Below are 19,247 nucleotides of genomic sequence, written 5' to 3'. Positions count from 1 at the left end.
AGAGCCTTTACTTCAACTCATTTATATTTTAGAACTTTAATCTTGCTGTCCAAACTCCCCTATTCAGTCATCATGCACAGATGGCTTACACATGTAATAGCCTTTATGCTCAATTGCCATATGCTTGGCTTTATCACCTAATTTTTATGATTCATTCCTTCTGGGAAAAACAAAAATTTAAGTTTGCACACTCATTTCATAAAATCTAACAGAAAAAGCTCCTGAATGACAACAATAAGCATCAAGAACTTTTCAACCATTTGAATGATGGGAAAGGCTACTACCACTTATTTTCATTAATCACTCCAGTGGTTGTGTGTGGGTCTTCATGGCACCTTTGCTTCTACAGGAACCCTCCACTGATTCAGTCCAGTGCAATGCCCAGCAAACCCACAAAAACAACAAATTCCTGATAAAACCACCTCATCCACAGTTGCCTAGAATATTTCTTTATCCTTGTCCTAGTTACATCTCTTGCTAATCTGTCATCAATTTTAATTGGCAGTCTCATAAACAATAGCTGGTTGTTCACTGAAACCCATCGCCACCATACATACTAGTTTAGCAATTGCCCTTGAATTCTTACATGACAAATACCTCTTCTCCCATTTTAATAATTTACGTTGCTAGCCTCCACATTGGACATGTTTATGACAGTAGTACTTGAAAATACCTGACATTTTATAAACTGAAAAATCTTGGTATTGTTCATAAAGCTGTCTATATTACAGAAATGGCATTTAGAGCTACAACTTAACTCACTGAATTAGTAAATTTGGGCTGCCAAACAAAGCAGTGGGGCACTTTTGAGAATTCAGCACTTAGGATGGTGTAAAGAGGGAGTAAGAGAGCGTGATAAATGCAATCCTAGAAATAAAGTTGAAGAAGTACATTATAGCTGAAAAAAGATTTTTCTATTCTCTCTCTCTCTCCCATGAAATCTTTTTATATATTTGCTCAAAAATATACCCAAAGGTTGCTGTTGGTTGTAGTTCTTATCTTTTATGAGTTTACCAGTTTATATATACGTAATTGTAATTTTGCAGAGAAATACAGGAAAAATATATGTAATCCAAAAAAGTTACTGTATCTTCGATCTTGGTAAATTTACGTAAATAGTTCAAAACAAATATATTCAGAATTTGTTATTGATTTTAGTTCTTATCTACTTTGATATTTTGTGAGCTGTAATTATAATTTTACAAAATAAAATCAGAAAAAACATGTATAACTTGGTAAAATTTATGAATATCTTGTAAGAGACCCCACAACGGATAGTAAATACTAGTCTTTTTCAACTTCTCACTGAAGGTACGAAGAATTTTTTTATAATGTTTTTCTTACATCATGTGCATTTGCTTATCTTCCTTTCCACTGATTTTTATTTATTTATTTTTTTTTTAAATTCGCTGATCTCAAAGTTGGCCTGGGATGTTGCATTTTTTTTTAACCCAGCTCTTGAAGATTAACTGAAAATGGAGATACTACTACTGACAAAATTTCTCCCCAGTTATTTGTTGCCCAATCTCAGCATCACTGTCAATCACAATTTAGACATCAACACAAAATTTTCAACTACTAGTGTATCAAGGGGCTATTCATCAGACATCAAAATCTATTGGATGTTTGTCATTTTGATACAATGAATTCCAAATTCAAATAGACTGGGTTTAATCTTACAATCTGTTACTAACATGTTCATTGTTCCATATTACACTGCCAATTTTATTATAATAGGTTTTAGATATGTTATAAAATCACTAATAGGAATACATATAACATGAGTGACCTAGTCTAGTAGTTGCAGCTTTAGGGGCTTTATTCCCAGATTCCTACATTTTTATATAATTTGTGAAGTGAAAATTTATTTGATGTACTACAAAGGTATTTTTATGGTTTATGATTCTGAAGGATTTGTAGTCTAGCTCTTCTAGTCACTAAAAATTACAATTTTCTACGATGGTATTGTAGTCTAGCTCTTCTAGTCACTAAAAATTACTATTTTCTACGATGGTATAAGTATTTTCAATAATTTTAATGGCTTCTCTAATTACACATACATATTCTAGTATGAAATCAAACACTGCAGTAAGATGGAACACTAAAAGGTGTTGGACAGCGAGACCGAAGAAAAAAAAAATTGGGAATGGCAGTAAAGTCAAAGGCTAAAAAGTGGATGCAGTTAGGAGCCAAAGGGATGCTGTAAACACCATTTGGTAATGCCTGAAGCACACCAAGTTGAGTGCACTTGATGACACTAACCCGCCAACTGAGATTACAGTCTATGAGCTTCAGACTAGAGATGTACCAAGATGTCTGAAAATGGGATTTGCGGATGTGGATATCAATTTTTTGAAATTTGTGGATGTGGATATCAATCTTTTAAATTTGCAGATATTTAATGACCATACCTTTGCGGATTCAGATACTTTGTAAATCGAAATAATTTAGATATGATATTGTTATGATACAATAAAGTTTGTTCATACTTACCTGGCAGATATATATATAAAGCTGTATTTTCTGAAGTCCGACAGAAAATTCAAAAAAACTTCCGGCACACACAGTGGTCGGCCAGGTGGTTAGTACCCATTCCCGCCGCTGGGAGGCGGGTATCAGGAACCATTCCCATTTTCTATTCATAATTTTTATTTCCACTGTCCCCCTGAGGGGAGGTGGGTGGGTACTTAATTATATATATCTGCCAGGTAAGTATGAACAAACTTTATTGTATCATAACAATATCATTTTGTTCATGAAACTTACCTGTCAGATATATATATATAGCTGAATCCCACCGTTGGAGGTGGGAAGGGACAGAATAGAAGGATTTTGGGAAACAAATGCATGCAGATGATTTACATCTTGGTTCCACCTGTTAGCATTGCTGGCTTTGTGGTTATTGCCACGTAAGTCTGCTTGTGCTACTCGAGTTGCCAGCGAGGTAGAGACCTATATAGCTGGTGCACTCCAGATGATCTGTCAACAGGGGCGAGACCACGACGTGACTAGACCATATTGACCATACCATGAGGGCTAAGAAGTAAAATAAATATATATATAAAAATATATATCACCACCTGACCAACCTAGCCAAAGTTAAGGTGTGTTAACTAAGGCTTAAGAGTTAAGAAGTCACCGTTGTCGGCGACTCAACTACTAAATTAAGAGCTCTTCCTAACCATTTTCTACAGGATAGGATGAGTGGTACTACTTGCCCCCAAGATTGTGTCTGCAGACACGTATGGCCCTAGCGAGCAGCAGATCTCATATGCCATCTTCACATCTCGCAGGGAGTGTGAATTGAACACAGAGTTGCTTCGCTAAAACATGGTACTCAGGATGTTGCTGAGTGCCATGCTCTGTTGAAATGCTTCCGAGGCCGCGCCCTCACCTCGTGAGCATTCAAATCAAAAGATTTCAAATCTTTGTGCCAACACAATGAAGGAGCTTTTTTGAAAGAACTCCTTAACAATAAAGCCAGGGTGTTCTTCGATATGGGCAAGTCTGGTCTTTTCGGAACACTGCAGATTGTCCGTACGACTTCGACTTTCTTGAGTTTTATGTAGATAAAACTTGAGAGACCTGACAGGGCACAGGACTCTCTCTGGCTCCTGCCCAATAACTTGTGCCATCCTTGATTCCAAGCTCCTGGCCCAAGAACAAGACGGGTTTCCATTCTTAGGCCACAACGGAAGGCTTAGAGAACGCACCGCCTTGTGTTCTCTAATGCCAAAACTTCTGACGATGGCTGAAAACCTCACTAACCCTCTTTGTCGTATCTAGGGTGGTTAGAAAAAGGCCTTCCTGATCACGTGCAAGAAGTTAACAGGTAGGAGATGTTCGAATGCTTTGACATCAAGAACTTCAGACTATGTCTAAGTTCCATATTGAAAGCTTCGATCTGGACATGCACAGTCAGTCCGTCTGTACTAAGTCAGGTGACGACCAGTTGACCAGTCAGCGCATCAAGGACAGCAAGGCTGTACCCTGAAGACCATAAGGCACTATTCTTCGCTGAAGGACTGGAGTGTCTGGACTGCCTGGGCGATTCAAGCTAAGCAAACCTTGGGGTATGAACGCAACCCAACGTCGTTAGCGAATCAACTCCTGAGCCACTCCTGACTCGAGCTTCTGGTGCCAGGAGAAAGGAGCGAGGAGCAAAAAGGCGATTCAGTCCCGAAGGACGAATGCCTGACAGTCCAACCTGGTCTCATGTTAAACGATCATCGGGGGGGGGTGTGTAAACGCAACCGACTTCGTCAACAAGAAACTCAGGGCTACTATGTGTCTCCTGATCTCGCACGAGTGTCTGACTCCGAGAAAACAGGTGAGACAAAAAGTAGATGGTGAGCGAGTTTCGAGATTCCACAGAACTCAAAGATTGTGAAGGGCTTTGTGTTTGACAGAAGCAAATCTCTGAGCCCAAAGGCGTCAACAACATATGTTTGCGTATTCTTTAATAGTTGTGACTGCCAGCTTATCCCATTCTTCAAACGGAAAGGGAAGACGGCAATCTTATGCTGTCAACATCTCGATAGTCTGAACGTAGTCAGACTCAGAGCGGAGAGGTTATAGGTACCTTTCGTGTTAAAGTAGACCGACTCTCTCGGAAAAGGTCCTTGGAAGGAGCGTGACCTCTGTTGAATCTAGGATCTTGAAGGCCAACATGGGGCGATTAGCGTCATTGTCGCTACCTGTGATGGTATAAATCATTCTTATTACATTCCTAGCGTTTGAAAAGGGGAAAAGAGGACTAAAACATCCATCCCTGTTCATATCATAGCGAAGAGATGTATGAAAGGACGTCCCTAAAGTCTCCATAACTCTCAACATACTTCTAAAGAAAGATTCCACTCGGAAGTCAGTAGTTGCTGCCGTCGATCGAGACGATTCGTACGGACTTTTGCAATCCTGTAACGAACCTCTAGAGGATCGTTACATTCTACGCCTGTTGTTATAATAGGCTCTTTCTCGTAAACCCGAACAGGGACCGAGAGAAGATACTTCCTAAGATATGAGAGAGCTGTGGAAGATCAGAGTTGATATGGACCACTGGTTCCAAAACTCGTTTCCAGGACTGGAGGGACGACAGAAATTGCTTCAAACTTCTTTCAGATTATGATCCAGGACATCTGAAACCCTCTCCAGATGTCCGGCACCTTCTTTCTATCACCTCAAGTGATACTTAACGCACCGAGAGATGTTCAGAATCATTCCTAGATCTTTAATAAAATTTCAGTTTCCCGGTAGGAAAAAACTGTAGAGGTCTGAATTGCAGTCTATTCAGGGAAACAAACTTCTTTAGGAAGGAAATGGTCCCCAGCAAGCTATCCATTCCCTCACACAGTATGTTTACTTCCCTAAAAAGGCTGCGCTTTGCCTAAGCAGGAGAGCATATAATAGTGAAATGTTGCGGTAGACTCGTAGTCCTATACCGTGCGGTAACGAGCACCGAAAGGAGTAAGAGATATCTCTGAGAACATAGTAAGGCAAAACGAATGCAATGTTTATTCATTCATGTAAGAAATCCCCTCAATCTTAGCTAAAGTCCGTGATTGTAGGGCAGAGATACAGTTAGTCAGTCATCCGCAGGAGAGAGAGAGAGACGTAACTGCCCGCACAGAGATACGGTTAGTCAGTCAATCCCGCAGGAGAGAGAGACGTAACCTAGCGCGCATGACAGCGAACGAGCTGGTACTGCCTCGTTTGGACTGGCGGAGAGGACAGTGACAGCAGCAGCTTACGATCGTCGTCTCTTAACTTTATGCCTGGGTTGCCAGCTACCCTATTCTACGAAGAAATAGGTCCGTAATTTTTAGCATAAAGAGACTCTCAAGCTGGTATATTTAAGCGAAACAGAAAACGCTAAATATATAGATGCGTTTGTGTCGTCATAACACTACCATACAACGGTAAAAGATAAATCGGAAACTCCTGGAAGGCTGCAGGGTGTAACGATTAAATGTCCTTAAATTAATAGACAATAGACCTCTCGGTTGCCATCCGAAGAAGAGGTAACTACAGCAAGCGTATATGACTTGAACCAACCAGTAGTAAATAACGCAAGGCAAAATATGATATTATATTGCAATAAAGTTTTTTCATACTTACCTGGCAGACATATATACTATAGCTGAATTCGGAAATACAGCTACATACATATCTGACAGGCAAGTTTCATAAACAAAACTCAAGAGAATTGAAGCGGACAGCTCAAGCTTCTTATGTTATTGGACATAATCGTTCATTGACGTAGTCTACAAGTCTATTTCTTGTACGAGTCTGCGAATGATGAATGAGAGCTCTTCCGAATCTTGTCAATAAGAGCTTATCCGCTTACGCAATATAAAGTTAATGAGAAGTTTGTCAATGAGAACTAACCCATTTACGGGACAAAGAGATAATTGTCAATGAGGGGATACCCCACCTTACTTGACAAAACGATAGTATATTTCAATGGGGGAAATTCACTGAATTGACACAACGTAATCCAGGAAGTCGAAGCATTTTTTATTTTCGATTCCGTCTCAAACGAGGAAGGGGCAAGAATCCTGTTAAGAGACGGCTTACGACAGGTAGAACGACGATGTTCAATTCGGCAGCGTAGTCCCGACTAGGAACTAACAAAATCTATCATCTGAAAAGCCCTTTCAGATGGGCTAAAAAGCTTGCAAAATTATCCTGGGAAGAGGAAGAAACTCTCCAACCAGCTTCCTCTCCCGTATCAAAATTTATTGCAGTATGGCAAAGGAAGTCCTGTCTTGCGCTTTCCTCCTTTTGATGAGTGCCTTTGCAAGAATCCTACTGAACGTTGCCGAGAGTCCTGACGTGCAGGACGTCGAGCTTTTACATAACCCATAGCTGCCTTACCGCAAAGTCTTGACTGCGGTAGAGCAAAAGAGATCTTTCCTTGAGCTTTCCATAACTCCATCCAATCCTGGACTTTACGAAAAGCAATATTACTGACAGAGACCTCTATAATTCACGAAACCCGTGGTCTTGCTGGGTTTCGAAAACGAAGTTGCCTTTCACTTTAAGCTTCCTCCGAAGCACTGCTTACTTCACATTCTTCGCAGGCGATGTAGAAGGGATCACCGAAGTTAGGTAAAAAATCTTTAGGCCCAAATCAGCTTGAAGACTTCAACAGAAACGTTCAGCCAGGCGCGCTCGGCGTCCACTGGCTAGCAGCGAGCACGCTCGGCGTCCACTGGCGAGCAGCGAGCACTCTCGGCGTCCACTGGCGTGCGCTCGGCCTCGGCGTCTACTGGTGCGCGCTTGGCGTGCACCCGCGCGCGCCTGGCGTCCATCCGAACGTCCCGTCCAAGCCGAGCGTCAAAAAAAAAAAAGCGTGCAGAAAAGCGTCACGCTCCTGACAGGCGTCAATGCAAGCGAAACTGCCTTCAGGGAAGAGCATTAGACATCTCGGAGAGAAAACCGACTGCACGAAGCAGTCTCAGGTGAAGGGTTGATCGTGTGAGAATACGCGGGGCGAGGGAACGCCTTCTTATTCTCACAGCAACAAAGCTAGGACGTCCGCGCTCAAAAAGCGTCCTGCTAATATGACTTGCTTTCCCTTTTCTCGGTGGAAAGACGTACACGAGTTCAGGCGACGTTCGCCTTCTTACTTCTCACTGCAACGCATGACGAGAGAGAGAGAGAGGACGTGAAACGTCCTCTTCTATAAAGCTTCTATTTAGAGGGAGCGAGTCTTTCCGAAAGCTCCAAACCCTGCGCAGGGAGGACGCTTCGGAGGACGAGAAGCAATCCTTCAGGATTCGTGCACGCACTTTGGCAGCCTGGGAGTAACTTCAGGTCTGCCGAAGGCACGTCAGATCGGTGGGAGTTCCTCGTAACCCTCCTTCGGCTTTCGACATGCTCTCTCCCTGTTCCTGGGAGTCAAGCAGAGGTCCCGGCCTAGAGGCGAAATAAGGCCGATCTGACGCACCCTCCACTACACAAGGGCACTGTCACTGCACTTAGCCACTTCACTTTTGCTCTCCAAAGCCAGCACTTTCGATTCTAGGTTACGAATCGATAGAGTATCAGAGAAAGGTCAATACCCTCTACAGAAACTGTTTAGGGCCCGAAGGCAACATTACAGGGTTAGGAGTAACAACTACAGAAGTAGCACTCTTCACCACAATGATAGGAGAGCGAGCACCTTAGATTCCAAGATACAGATGGAATCTATAACGTAAAGGGCATTACCTCACGAGACATATTTATAGCCCGTAGGCCATACTACAGGGTTAGGCAAAATAAAGTCTACAGGTAGGTTAGCCTACCCTGACTTTGTTTACTGATTAATTGCGTACATACGAATCATACGTCTTCCTTACGGAATTAGACAAAGTCTCACACTCCTTACATGACAAATCTCAACAAAGAAGCAAGACACATAGCCCTCGTGCATATCGAGTGCGGAACTACCGAAGCTTTCAGTAGCCACACCCTATCTTAGCAGACAACACCCATCTGAAACTAGCCTAACTAGATTCAAGATATACAAAAATGAATCATATTCAAAACAATTTAAGATAGCGTATGCCTAACCACAAATCCAAGTCAATAAATCAACAGACAATTAGGATATTTAGCGGCCATGAAGTTTCCAAAATCCTAAGACGGAGGTACTGAAAACAGGTGTTTCCAGCACCGGCGACAGAAAAATTATGAATAGAAAATGGGAATGGTTCCTGATACCCGCCTCCCAGCGGCAGGAATGGGTACTAACCACCTGGCCGACCACTGTGTGTGCCGGAAGTTTTTGAATTTCTGTCGGACTTCAGAAAATACAGCTATATATATATCTGACAGGTAAGTTTCATGAACAAACTACTATTTAATTGTTAAATACGATTTTCTGTCACATAATTCAAAATTGTGTGTTACTGCATAATATTTGATGTACTAATTGAAAGTAGAAACATAAGTGATACTCATGTGTGTGTGTGTAGTATATACTTTCATATGAATTTACAGAATAACAGCAATACATGAACATTGCAATACCCTGCCTTTATGATTACACAGCTGTAAATGACATGAAATTACTAAAACAAATATGCTGCTATAACAGAGCTACTCATAAAGTATATACTGTATGCAATGTGTAAATGTGTTCTGTATAATAAAATGAAAAAGCAAAATAAAAAAAATAAAAAAAATTAAAAATACTACTTTTACCTACAATGTACGAGTATGAACTACATATGTATTGAACACTGATCAGGGGGTCTGCCTTTTCAAACTGCAGATGTTCCTTGCAATGTTAATGCGGATGTTAATAAATTGTCAATGTGGATGGATGTGGATTTATAAAAAATGTGCATAATCCGAGGATGTAGATATCCGATACATCTCTACTTCAGACGTCGTATCCTGTTTGAATACAGTTATTTCTACAATTATTCAGCCTACTGGGATGTTATGTTTTTAAATGATAAGTGCTTGAAGTAGCAGTTTATTTTTCCCATCAATGATTATCAGGATTTAAAACTTGCCAGAAATGATCCTGTTTGGCAAACCATCACAGCTAATCTACTTTTAAATCTGCATTATTCCTCACATGCCAATTAACTGAATTGAAAGGCAGTATCAACTTTCTACTGTAGTGCCATAAACGTAGTGCATGGTACCAGAAATTTCTCATTTACGTATTTAATTCAATTAATAATCTGTAAAGTTAACTTCTGATATTACCACTGATGGCAATGTTTGCAAGTTCAAACACGAGTCTTAGAAAAACTGGTGTGCTTTTTTCATGTAACCATATACGTACTACGTACTTTTTTGCTGACCTCTCTCTTTTGCTGGTCATTAATTACTGGCTTCACATATAATTCTAATTTATGCAAGTTATGGGTGTCTGTTTTACTTGGAATATTTCCATAAAGCAATTGATGCTTTTCTTTTTACTACAAGCTTTTTATAACTATGAGATATCAAGATTTTCTTATTACTGACCTTGTCTACAGAAAAGCTAACTTGAAATTCTGAGTAAATACACGTATCACAATGCACCCATCTTATGGGCAACCTGAACAATGCAGCTTTGTCCTAATAATTAAGTCTTACAATATAATCTAAGCATCTTACAATACAAAATAAGCTAATTTAATGATGATAACATTGTACTACAAACCTATTATCAGTCAATGTGGAGACCAAGCTCAATACACCTAAATTAGAAAAAAGTTTAGAGTTGGTACTAAAGCATAACTATTTCTAACTGTGATGAATTACTGTACTTATAGCAATGAAGATAGGGAGCTTCCTCAGTAGGACGACATTATAACTGAATCCTCACAACTGCACTGGTTTTTAAATGAGATTCTAAATTTCACCTACACAGACTGGAAACAATCGTTTTTATATAACAACGGTTCATTTTGAGACCAATTCTTTTGCTCAATATTCAATATCAATATACACATACATGCAGCCAAACTAACTTTTTCTAGTACTTCCATGTACTGTAAAAATTAGGCGAGATTTTCCTAGCAACAAAACTGCCTACTTTTCTCAACAAATATATAAACAGCAAAGGGGTTGCTAAATCCATACTATCTGTAATTAGCTCTGTCCAAAGCTGCTAACAGACCTGAATACAAACAGCTACTTTGCATGCAAATTAATGAAAACATGGAATCCACTGACAAAGTCTGTAGATCCTTAGTCTGTTTAAGAGACCATCAAGGGATGAAATTTAACGTACAGGTATGGGGTACAGAAATCTTTGACACATCAATATTCAAATAGAAATTTCATGTACTCTATATAAAAAGAAAAATTTAGCATACATTTCAAAATAAACAGAAGAAAATCAGTTCTTTATGAAGTTCCTGAATATATATACATTAGTAAAATTACTACCACAAAATCTACTGAAACACTCACCCTTTCCTCGTACAAATTTTTTAGAAAAGTTTGTCACTGGCTTTGGTGCAAATAACATTTTGTACTTTCAACTATGATTATTTCTGGATAAATCAAATGTGAATAAACTAAGAAAACTCAAGAAACACACTTAAAATTTGCTGTCCAATCTTCTTTAACAAAACATTTCAGAGAAGATTAGCAAGTTCATGCTAAAGATGTATCTGCATTAGCTAAAAAAAAAAAATGTAAATTCAAAGCATAAATTTTTTCAAGTATACTTATCTGTCACAAAGTTCCCACTTTTCATTTAGCATGAAAGAAAAACAAAGGAAAAAATTAAAAATGGCCAAATGTGAAACTGCAAGAATTCACAATGATAATAGTAAAATCAAAGTAAAAATAAACAGTACACCTACATTAAAAAAAAAATTATTCTCATAGCAACACATCACAACATACAATGGTGTACTCCTCTTCACACTGGAAAAATTACTTATTTTGATAACCAAAAGAATTCAGTTTAAAAAACTTCCGAAAAACATTTCTATAATCTTTCAAAGAAAATAATTATCACAGCCTTTATATCATAGTAATGTTGATCACATTTTACTTAACTTTAAGATCTATCTCTTCAAACCTGTCACTGCCTGTTGCAGAGTCACCAACACTGCTATTAGTTGCATTCATTTCAATACCTTCAGTTATTTCTGTTGCTTCTCTCTCTCCAGTAGAGGAATCCTGTACTCTCTTACATTTGTTTACAAAACCCTTAAAAATACTCCATAGGGGCTTTGTTTCTCTCCAGATGTCCATCATATTGGAAAAAATATGGTAAATATTTTTTACAATAAAGGGAGACACCGCAACAGAAAATCCACCCCACAGATGTACTCTAATAATAAAATAGGTAACATTGATAAACCACAGGTGACACAATTTGTACAGGACAGACGTTACTATGCAAACAGAACTTTCCCCATAATCACAACGACTCAGCTTGACTAAAGCTATTCCTGGTAACATGAAATTTATGCATGAGAAGAATATAATTGCATTTTCAAGGTTTACAGGCAAGACAAAACGAGACTCTGACTGAATCAGCAATGCGATGAAAGTAACAGAGTCTAAAATCTCAAATGCTGTACCATGTGAAAGAGTCTGGATGTAGTAATTTCTTTCACAATGCTTGTCAGGACTAGTCTGTCCTTCCACTAAAAGAGCAAAGATAATACATGTCAAAGACATTGCTATCTTGAGTAACTGTGGACTAAGCCTATCTGTAGCTTCAAGCTTGTTTGGCACTTGGGACTTGAAGATAACAGCAATTTTGGCTACAAGTAAAACTGAGTATACCATCCAAACATAAAAAGGCAAATAATGTTTTCCAAGAATGTTAGTATGAAGTGACGCAGTTTCTTCCGTCTTAACTCTATGGTCATTCTGGCAAACATCACTTTTCTTGATTTTGTTATTTTTGTAACCACTAGCCATTGCAGCCACAAACCCAAACACCAACAGAAAATCAGGAACTAGCCAGAAGTAATTTTCAATAATAGTATGGTCACTATAAATGATGTAAACATCTAGAAGGACACCCTGTACAACAACAACTACTAACAATATTCCAGTCAAAAATGCATGATAAAGAAGTCTCTTAGTTAGCGTAAATGGACAAGCGCCTCCCGCCATTGCTGAAAGAGAGAGAGGACCTTGTAAAAAATAAGCCCAAATACACAAGAAAATGAGGAAAGGATGAAGCCTGTGCAAATGAGATCCATTAACACCCAACTTAAAATTGTTATGAAACCACATTCTAACTCTATTCAATTTTATTAAAACCAGTTAACAAAATTACGGTAATACAATGAATACACAAGCTGCATTCTTATCCAATTACCAGCTCAACCCACAAATGCACACAAAATAACAACCAAAATTTATGCAAGCAAATATAGAATTCCAAGCTTATAAGATAAAAGCATTACATACACAAGTCGTTCCTAAAAAACAGATGAACTTCTAGCCAACTACATACAGCGTACATTTTTCAAAAAATGCTTATCTCCTGCTGGGAGTTTTTTCCCAGAATTGTTTGAGTAAACAACTCACTTTTACATTTCCCCACATTAACAAATAACTAGCTCCAAAGCAATTGTGAATTATGCTCAGAGGTCAAAGCATAATGAAAGTAATCGGTACAGTACTATATAATATAGTATACTATATGCCTTTAATCTTAAAATATTAAACTTTACCTATAAAAAAAAAAAAATTAATAAATAAAAACCAGATTCATTCTAACCTAATATGCAGTGTCCTGCCACTTCATATGGTGCTTTAGCCCTCTTTAACCAACAGCCCACAGCAGAGTTATTCATCACGATCACCCCCCACAATTTTCTAAGTTGTCACCAAAAATTGTTGGTCCACAACTTTTACTCATAACATTTTGTTTTACAATGATGGAAGTGTTGTGCCCAGTGAAAATAAATCAGACATACAAGATATTTCAATTAATATATTCAAGAACATAATGTGAGGTAATCATACACCTAGTAACTTCATATTAGACATTTTACCTTCACCCACAAAACTGATGGAACAGTCTCTCCAAAAGTGAAAGTGTGGAAGTATAAAAATATGCAGATTTGGAAATTATGCTTAAATTCTATTTTCATAAGCTAAAAGGATAAATAAATTATGTATGCATAGAGACCATCAAGTCGTGGTGCATAACAAAAATAAAGCAAGCTTGAACTATATTTAAGAATTTGCCGAGATCTTCCCAAACTAACCATGAAATATCTGTGACTGACACATTAGCCTAACATTTAGTGAGGAAAAAATTATGTAATCATATTATTTGATCACTGGCACTAGTATTTCTTTCCATCTTGGCACAAAAGTTGGCAATTAGCAATGCTCTATACATTTATAGAAAGTTTTGACAGTACTCGGTACTATGTATACAACTAGCTTAAAAGTCTCTGCTAGGCCATACATACTCTCAATTCTACTGCAGATTGCAAGATAACACTACTGAATAGCATTAAGCACATCTGGACAAAAACAATACCCTTACAAATTATTACATATTTAACTTTATTTTACAAAGCTTAGGTCTACCATCACATACATATACTTATAGCAGTTTTTATTAGAAAATTATGGGAAAATTAGAAGAGTCGATTATTCCAATAATACGAATGGTCGGGAAACAGAAAATATATAGCGCAATAATGATTCGGACATTATCAGCTTCCACAATTTTCCAACCCATTAAGCTCATTAACTAACCTTGGCCTCATACAAACTTTTCAATCAGTAATTACTAAAAAATTTTGAAATGCATACCTAGTCACCCCATCCCACACACAACCAAACTAAAATAGCAACCCATCCTGTTCTATAGGTTAAGCTCCAAACTGTAGCAGCAAATTAAAATTGTTAACTAGACTAAACAAGCTAATTAAACAAGCCTATGCACCTCTTACACAATAACAGCACAATATGAACTCAATGTCACCAGGTATAAGAACACGAAATTTTCATATACTGCCATATTTAAGGGTTGAATTTTCCAATACCATCTGACTATCCTAGCAGCATTTTCAGGATTACGTACCTATGCTTACTAAAAAGCAAATACTAGTGGTCATCTTGCAATGAACCACTAATGAATATCTATCTTATCTGAAAAGAGAACAGTACCTAAGCGTAATAGTAGTTTCACTTTCAGACTGCTGCTTTGTCTTAATAATACCAATTTTTACTATAACCAGCATTTCACCTACATATTCAAGCCTGATAAATATGTACTGTACGCTTTTATGGATACCTTCAGCCATAATACAACATAGTACTGTAATACACTACTTCATTATTCATCATTACTGAAGCTCAGAAATGGAGAAAAAAAACATACAGGACAAAGATAAAGATACCTTTATGACTGGATATATCTTCTTAGTACTTTTAAATGGACAATATATATATCGGCAGTCCCCAGTTAATGGCCGAGGTTCCATTCCGACAATAACTGGAACATCACAATAATTATGGTAATAAATGGTGTTTATGATGCCATAAACACTGATAAACAGCTCAATGGAGCCATTAACCGGTTATCGGCACCGATAAACTGCTCATTGTTGCCAATAAACCTTGCCGATAAACTGCTAACTAGCCCAAAACATCTGGTTAACATTGTCACTAGCCAAGCCCCATAATACTGAAACGCTGTTAACCGAAGGCATCAGTAAGCAGGGACTAACTGCAATGGGTCTCCAGTTCCAGCCAATCCTCCTCAAAAAAATGCTTGGTAAAATATCAACCTAAATATCTCCCTTGGAAACTATCAGCTTGTGAAGATGAAGTGCTGATTGTTAGAGCAGTGGTCATACTTCTAACACAGACATGATATTTGAAGTTTCCAAAGTCCAAAGGCACACCATACATAAAAGATGATCAAAGCATTGTGGCTTAGAATTCAGTACACTAACAACAGTCTCCCCAACATGATCAAATTATAAGTTCAACTGAATATGGAATCCAGAATAGTATGTCAATCTTTAGTTCTTGCTGAATCAAGATTAAGGGGCATATAACTTGGATAGGAAGCAGTGACCTAAACATGTTACACTAGAAAACTCATCTTGGGACCCTTCTATGTGATTCTTCAAATTGGAATTTGTTCCTACAAGTGTACAAAATGACAAATTTTTAATCAATATGCTGGTAAAATTAATAAAAAAAAAAAAAAAAAAAAAAAAAAAAACTTAAGTGATTCACAGACTATTGGCATCTGTACTTGCTCACAGGGTATTTCGGAGCCCTCACAATAACTCGGGCATCCCATGAGCGCATCAGTAACTTCCTTATTGCCTTTAAGAAGACATGATTACACTCTATCTCTTTAAAGCCGGTTTAGTTCACCCATTTCCTATCTCTTCTTCCATATCTTTCTCTGGGTGAGCTCTTGTAGGTTTGTATAAGTTGTGAGAGATCATTGAGAATTTTGCCTCACCAATGAAGCTTTCTTCGAAATCTTGCATGAAACAAAGGAAATGCCTGGAGTGAGTGGGTTTCCTTGTTCAAGATTTTTAACTCGGTGTTTTAGGATCCTCACCCAACGGTGAGGTTTGCAAAGGAATATAAAATTTAGGCTAAATGCCAAGTGCTGGCATCTATTACGTCATTCAGCACCAAAAGGTAAATTGAGAATACAAAGGTTAGGGGAGGGTGGAAAATAGGATGGAAGAAAGAGCATATGAATATTGGTACAGTCATGGGGAACTAAAGAGGTTGCAGTTAGGGGCTAAAGGGATGCTGCAGAGAACCTTAAGTAATCCTACAGCACACCATGTGATGTGTACTAAGAGCACTACCACCCTTAGGTTTATCCAGTCCAGAGATCATAACTAGTCATGTATGTGAGCAGGGTGAGGTTGACTATTGTAACCAATTGATAATCCTGGCATACTTGATGCTGAGGATGACTGGCCACTGCATTAGAGTGTGGCTTTTTTTAGTAAATTTGCTAAAAAAGATTATCATAATAGTCAATGACTAGGCATTCTTTCAACTGCCCTTCACCAGCATACACCTTAGGCAAGGTACTTGTCTGTCCTGACGGAGCTTGAGCAGTTACACTAAGAAAAGCAACCACCACACATCCCAAGAAATGCATGCATGAGATTTAGGCCATGTGGCCAGTCCTTGGGCCAGGAAAGCCATTCAGGAACATCATACATAGTAAAGAATATCTACACACATTTTTATCAAGAAAAACGTGCCGTATCTGCATACATTTTTATAAAAAAAAAAAAAAAAAAAAAAAAAAAAAGTTACATATCAAAACTCACTTATTAAATGCATAAACATCATGCATTTAATTCATAATTTTTTTTTTATTTGTGTACTTAAAAAAAATGCCAAAAATCCCAATTTCCTAGAGTTTCAAGTACAGGCCACACTTCTACTTATAACCAGGAGCCGTGCATCAGTGTGTGCTCAACAGACGGTAATCTATCACAACAATCCCACAGTGTAGGCACTGGCAAACTACAAGCATGTGCTGCAGTCTCACTAAGGAGAGACCCAAATGTGAATCTAGGTCACAATGTAATAGGAATACATATGTATATAGGGTATATAAACCACCTAGTGGACTAGCTCCAGCCATCCTAACCGTGTTCAGACCCACTTTCAGAAAAAGTACTTTAACACCTCCTGACACCGGAGATGGGCACCAGTCACAAGTCGTGGGAGCAACACCTCGAGACATGAGACTCGTGCCCGGTGCCCATCTCCGGTGTCAGGACATGTTAAAGTACTTGTTCTGAAGGTGGGTCTGAACGCAGTTAAGGTGGCCACAGATAGTCCACTCGGTTGTTTACCCTAATTTTGGCCAGGCTGAAGGAATGTTGCAAAGAACCATGAATAATCTACACCTACCTATGGGTGACATGACACATAGATGTAGCGTATGCCTACCTATGAGTGACATGACACAGACAGCCAGCCTAGCGTACGCCTACCTAGTATAAGTGACAAGAAACAGATAGCCTACGCCTACCTATGGGTGACCTGACACGGATAGCTTCGGCCTACTCATGGGTGACATGACACAGTCTATGCCTCGTACCTAGGCTATGGGGGACATGACACTGATATAGTAGTCTATGCCTGCCTATGGGGGACATGGACAATGATAGTCTAGGTATGCCTGCCTATGGGTGACATGACACGGAACGCCTACGCCTACCTACCTAATATGGGTGACATGCAACAGATAGCCTATGCCTACCTATGAGTAACATGATACGGATACCTAGGTAACGTGACTAGTACCTACGGGTGACATAACACGGATCGTCTATGCCTACCTACGGGTGACATGACACAGCATCAAACTTAAATCGAACCGTTTACAGATTCCAACAGAGCCTGCCTAAAATTCGTAGTATATTTTTATCTGGACCGGTTTTCCCGTTAGGCCTACGTGTCAAAAGCCGATATTGTAGGCCTATCTGCCAAATACAGATTAAAAGTCCTAGCTGAGGATAAAATAAACAAAAATAATCCTGTAATGAGACATGAATAAATAGCTATACGCAAGAAGAGCTACGCCCTCCTACTAGGACAGGATTACGATAGACGTATTTTTCCTACATAAAACCTTTCCGTTTCGTTAAAAGCGACAATGACAATACAGTCTACTTAATCATAAGTACCCAGCAGTTTCCACTTAATCTTACGTGCTCGAATACGACAGGAAATTTTAAACAATTACGAAACACCATACCAACCTGTTGCTATCCCAGGCACACCAGTAGTAATTTGTGACGGTCGAAGGGATCGGGAAGGAGGGTTCGCCTTCGCCGTCTTTCGTAGCTACTGAATTCCTCAGACGCCGGAAATTTTATTTCTTCTCTCCGTCGAACGTGATGCTTTAGAATTTATCCAGCGAAAATTTAAATTATGCGATGGTTGACGTCGATGAAATCAAATTTGTTTTAATAGGCTTTTATTTGTGGCAAAGGTTCGCCGTCTTCTGTAGCGTTCTTTCCAATTTCCCAAAAGACAGAAAAGTCTAATTTTCCTATTCGTTAAACTTATAAGGATGCATTCAAGGAAATATTAATCCATAAAATGATTGACATATTCTTTTAAAATCTGAATATTTTTATGTAAAGCTTTAAACCGTTTGGTTGCTACGAATGACATTGTCCTCTGTAACGAGGCTCCTAGAAATAACAATTTGTCCCCGTTCTCTATTCGTCATATTGGCGGTTGTGTCATTATATATGAACAGCATCACTATATTTTTCAGAAAATTAATTTCGGAAAGCTCTCATCGGCAGATGTTTGGTTGGAACGTATGACTTACTTTACACATTGATAACAACTGTCAGAATTTCTTGGTTCAACCCTGTAAAGAAAATCAGCTGTTTTTCAAGTGCCGTCATCTGCGACACTTGGCAATGAGGTTTGATAAAGAGACTAGGAGGAAAATATATGAGTTGCGCTAGATCTTAAGGGACATTAAGTCCGCTTAACATATATATATATTATGATTAACCTTGTGAAGTAATTTACCAAGAGCTGGAAAGGTGATTAAGAATGGACAGAAAGACACGAATATGAAACAAACTTGTTATAGCGAAAAAGAAAACAGCTGTCTGGTGTGTTTCTATGAACTAGACGCACGAAATGTTGACTCTTAAGACTGCTTTTTACTCAAACGATTATGTAACGATGAGAAACATTATTCTGAGGCGAAATCAATAACAGAAGATGAGGGATTTCAAGCTCACCCTTAAGAATAGTTTCAATTGGATTTTGACAAAAGTAAAGATGTG

At 38.5% G+C, this 19,247-nt stretch overlaps 1 protein-coding gene across 1 annotated transcript; it reads right to left on the bottom strand.

Annotated features, from left to right (window-relative positions):
• Positions 1–8,754: 8,754 nt before the first annotated feature.
• LOC135200858 (uncharacterized) lies at positions 8,755–18,434 on the bottom strand. Its single transcript, XM_064229563.1, has 2 exons — positions 18,195–18,434; positions 8,755–12,575 (listed from the first exon to the last, which is right to left on the bottom strand). The coding sequence occupies exon 2, from the start codon at positions 12,571–12,573 to the stop codon at positions 11,491–11,493; it is 1,083 nt and encodes a 360-aa protein (XP_064085633.1). The 5' UTR covers positions 12,574–12,575; positions 18,195–18,434; the 3' UTR covers positions 8,755–11,490.
• Positions 18,435–19,247: the final 813 nt, after the last annotated feature.

This window comes from Macrobrachium nipponense, chromosome 27 (genome assembly GCF_015104395.2).
Source record: "Macrobrachium nipponense isolate FS-2020 chromosome 27, ASM1510439v2, whole genome shotgun sequence".
NCBI lineage: Eukaryota > Metazoa > Arthropoda > Malacostraca > Decapoda > Palaemonidae > Macrobrachium > Macrobrachium nipponense.
Note: the sequence above shows the minus strand (reverse complement) of the source record. Positions and strands in the feature narration are given on the sequence as shown.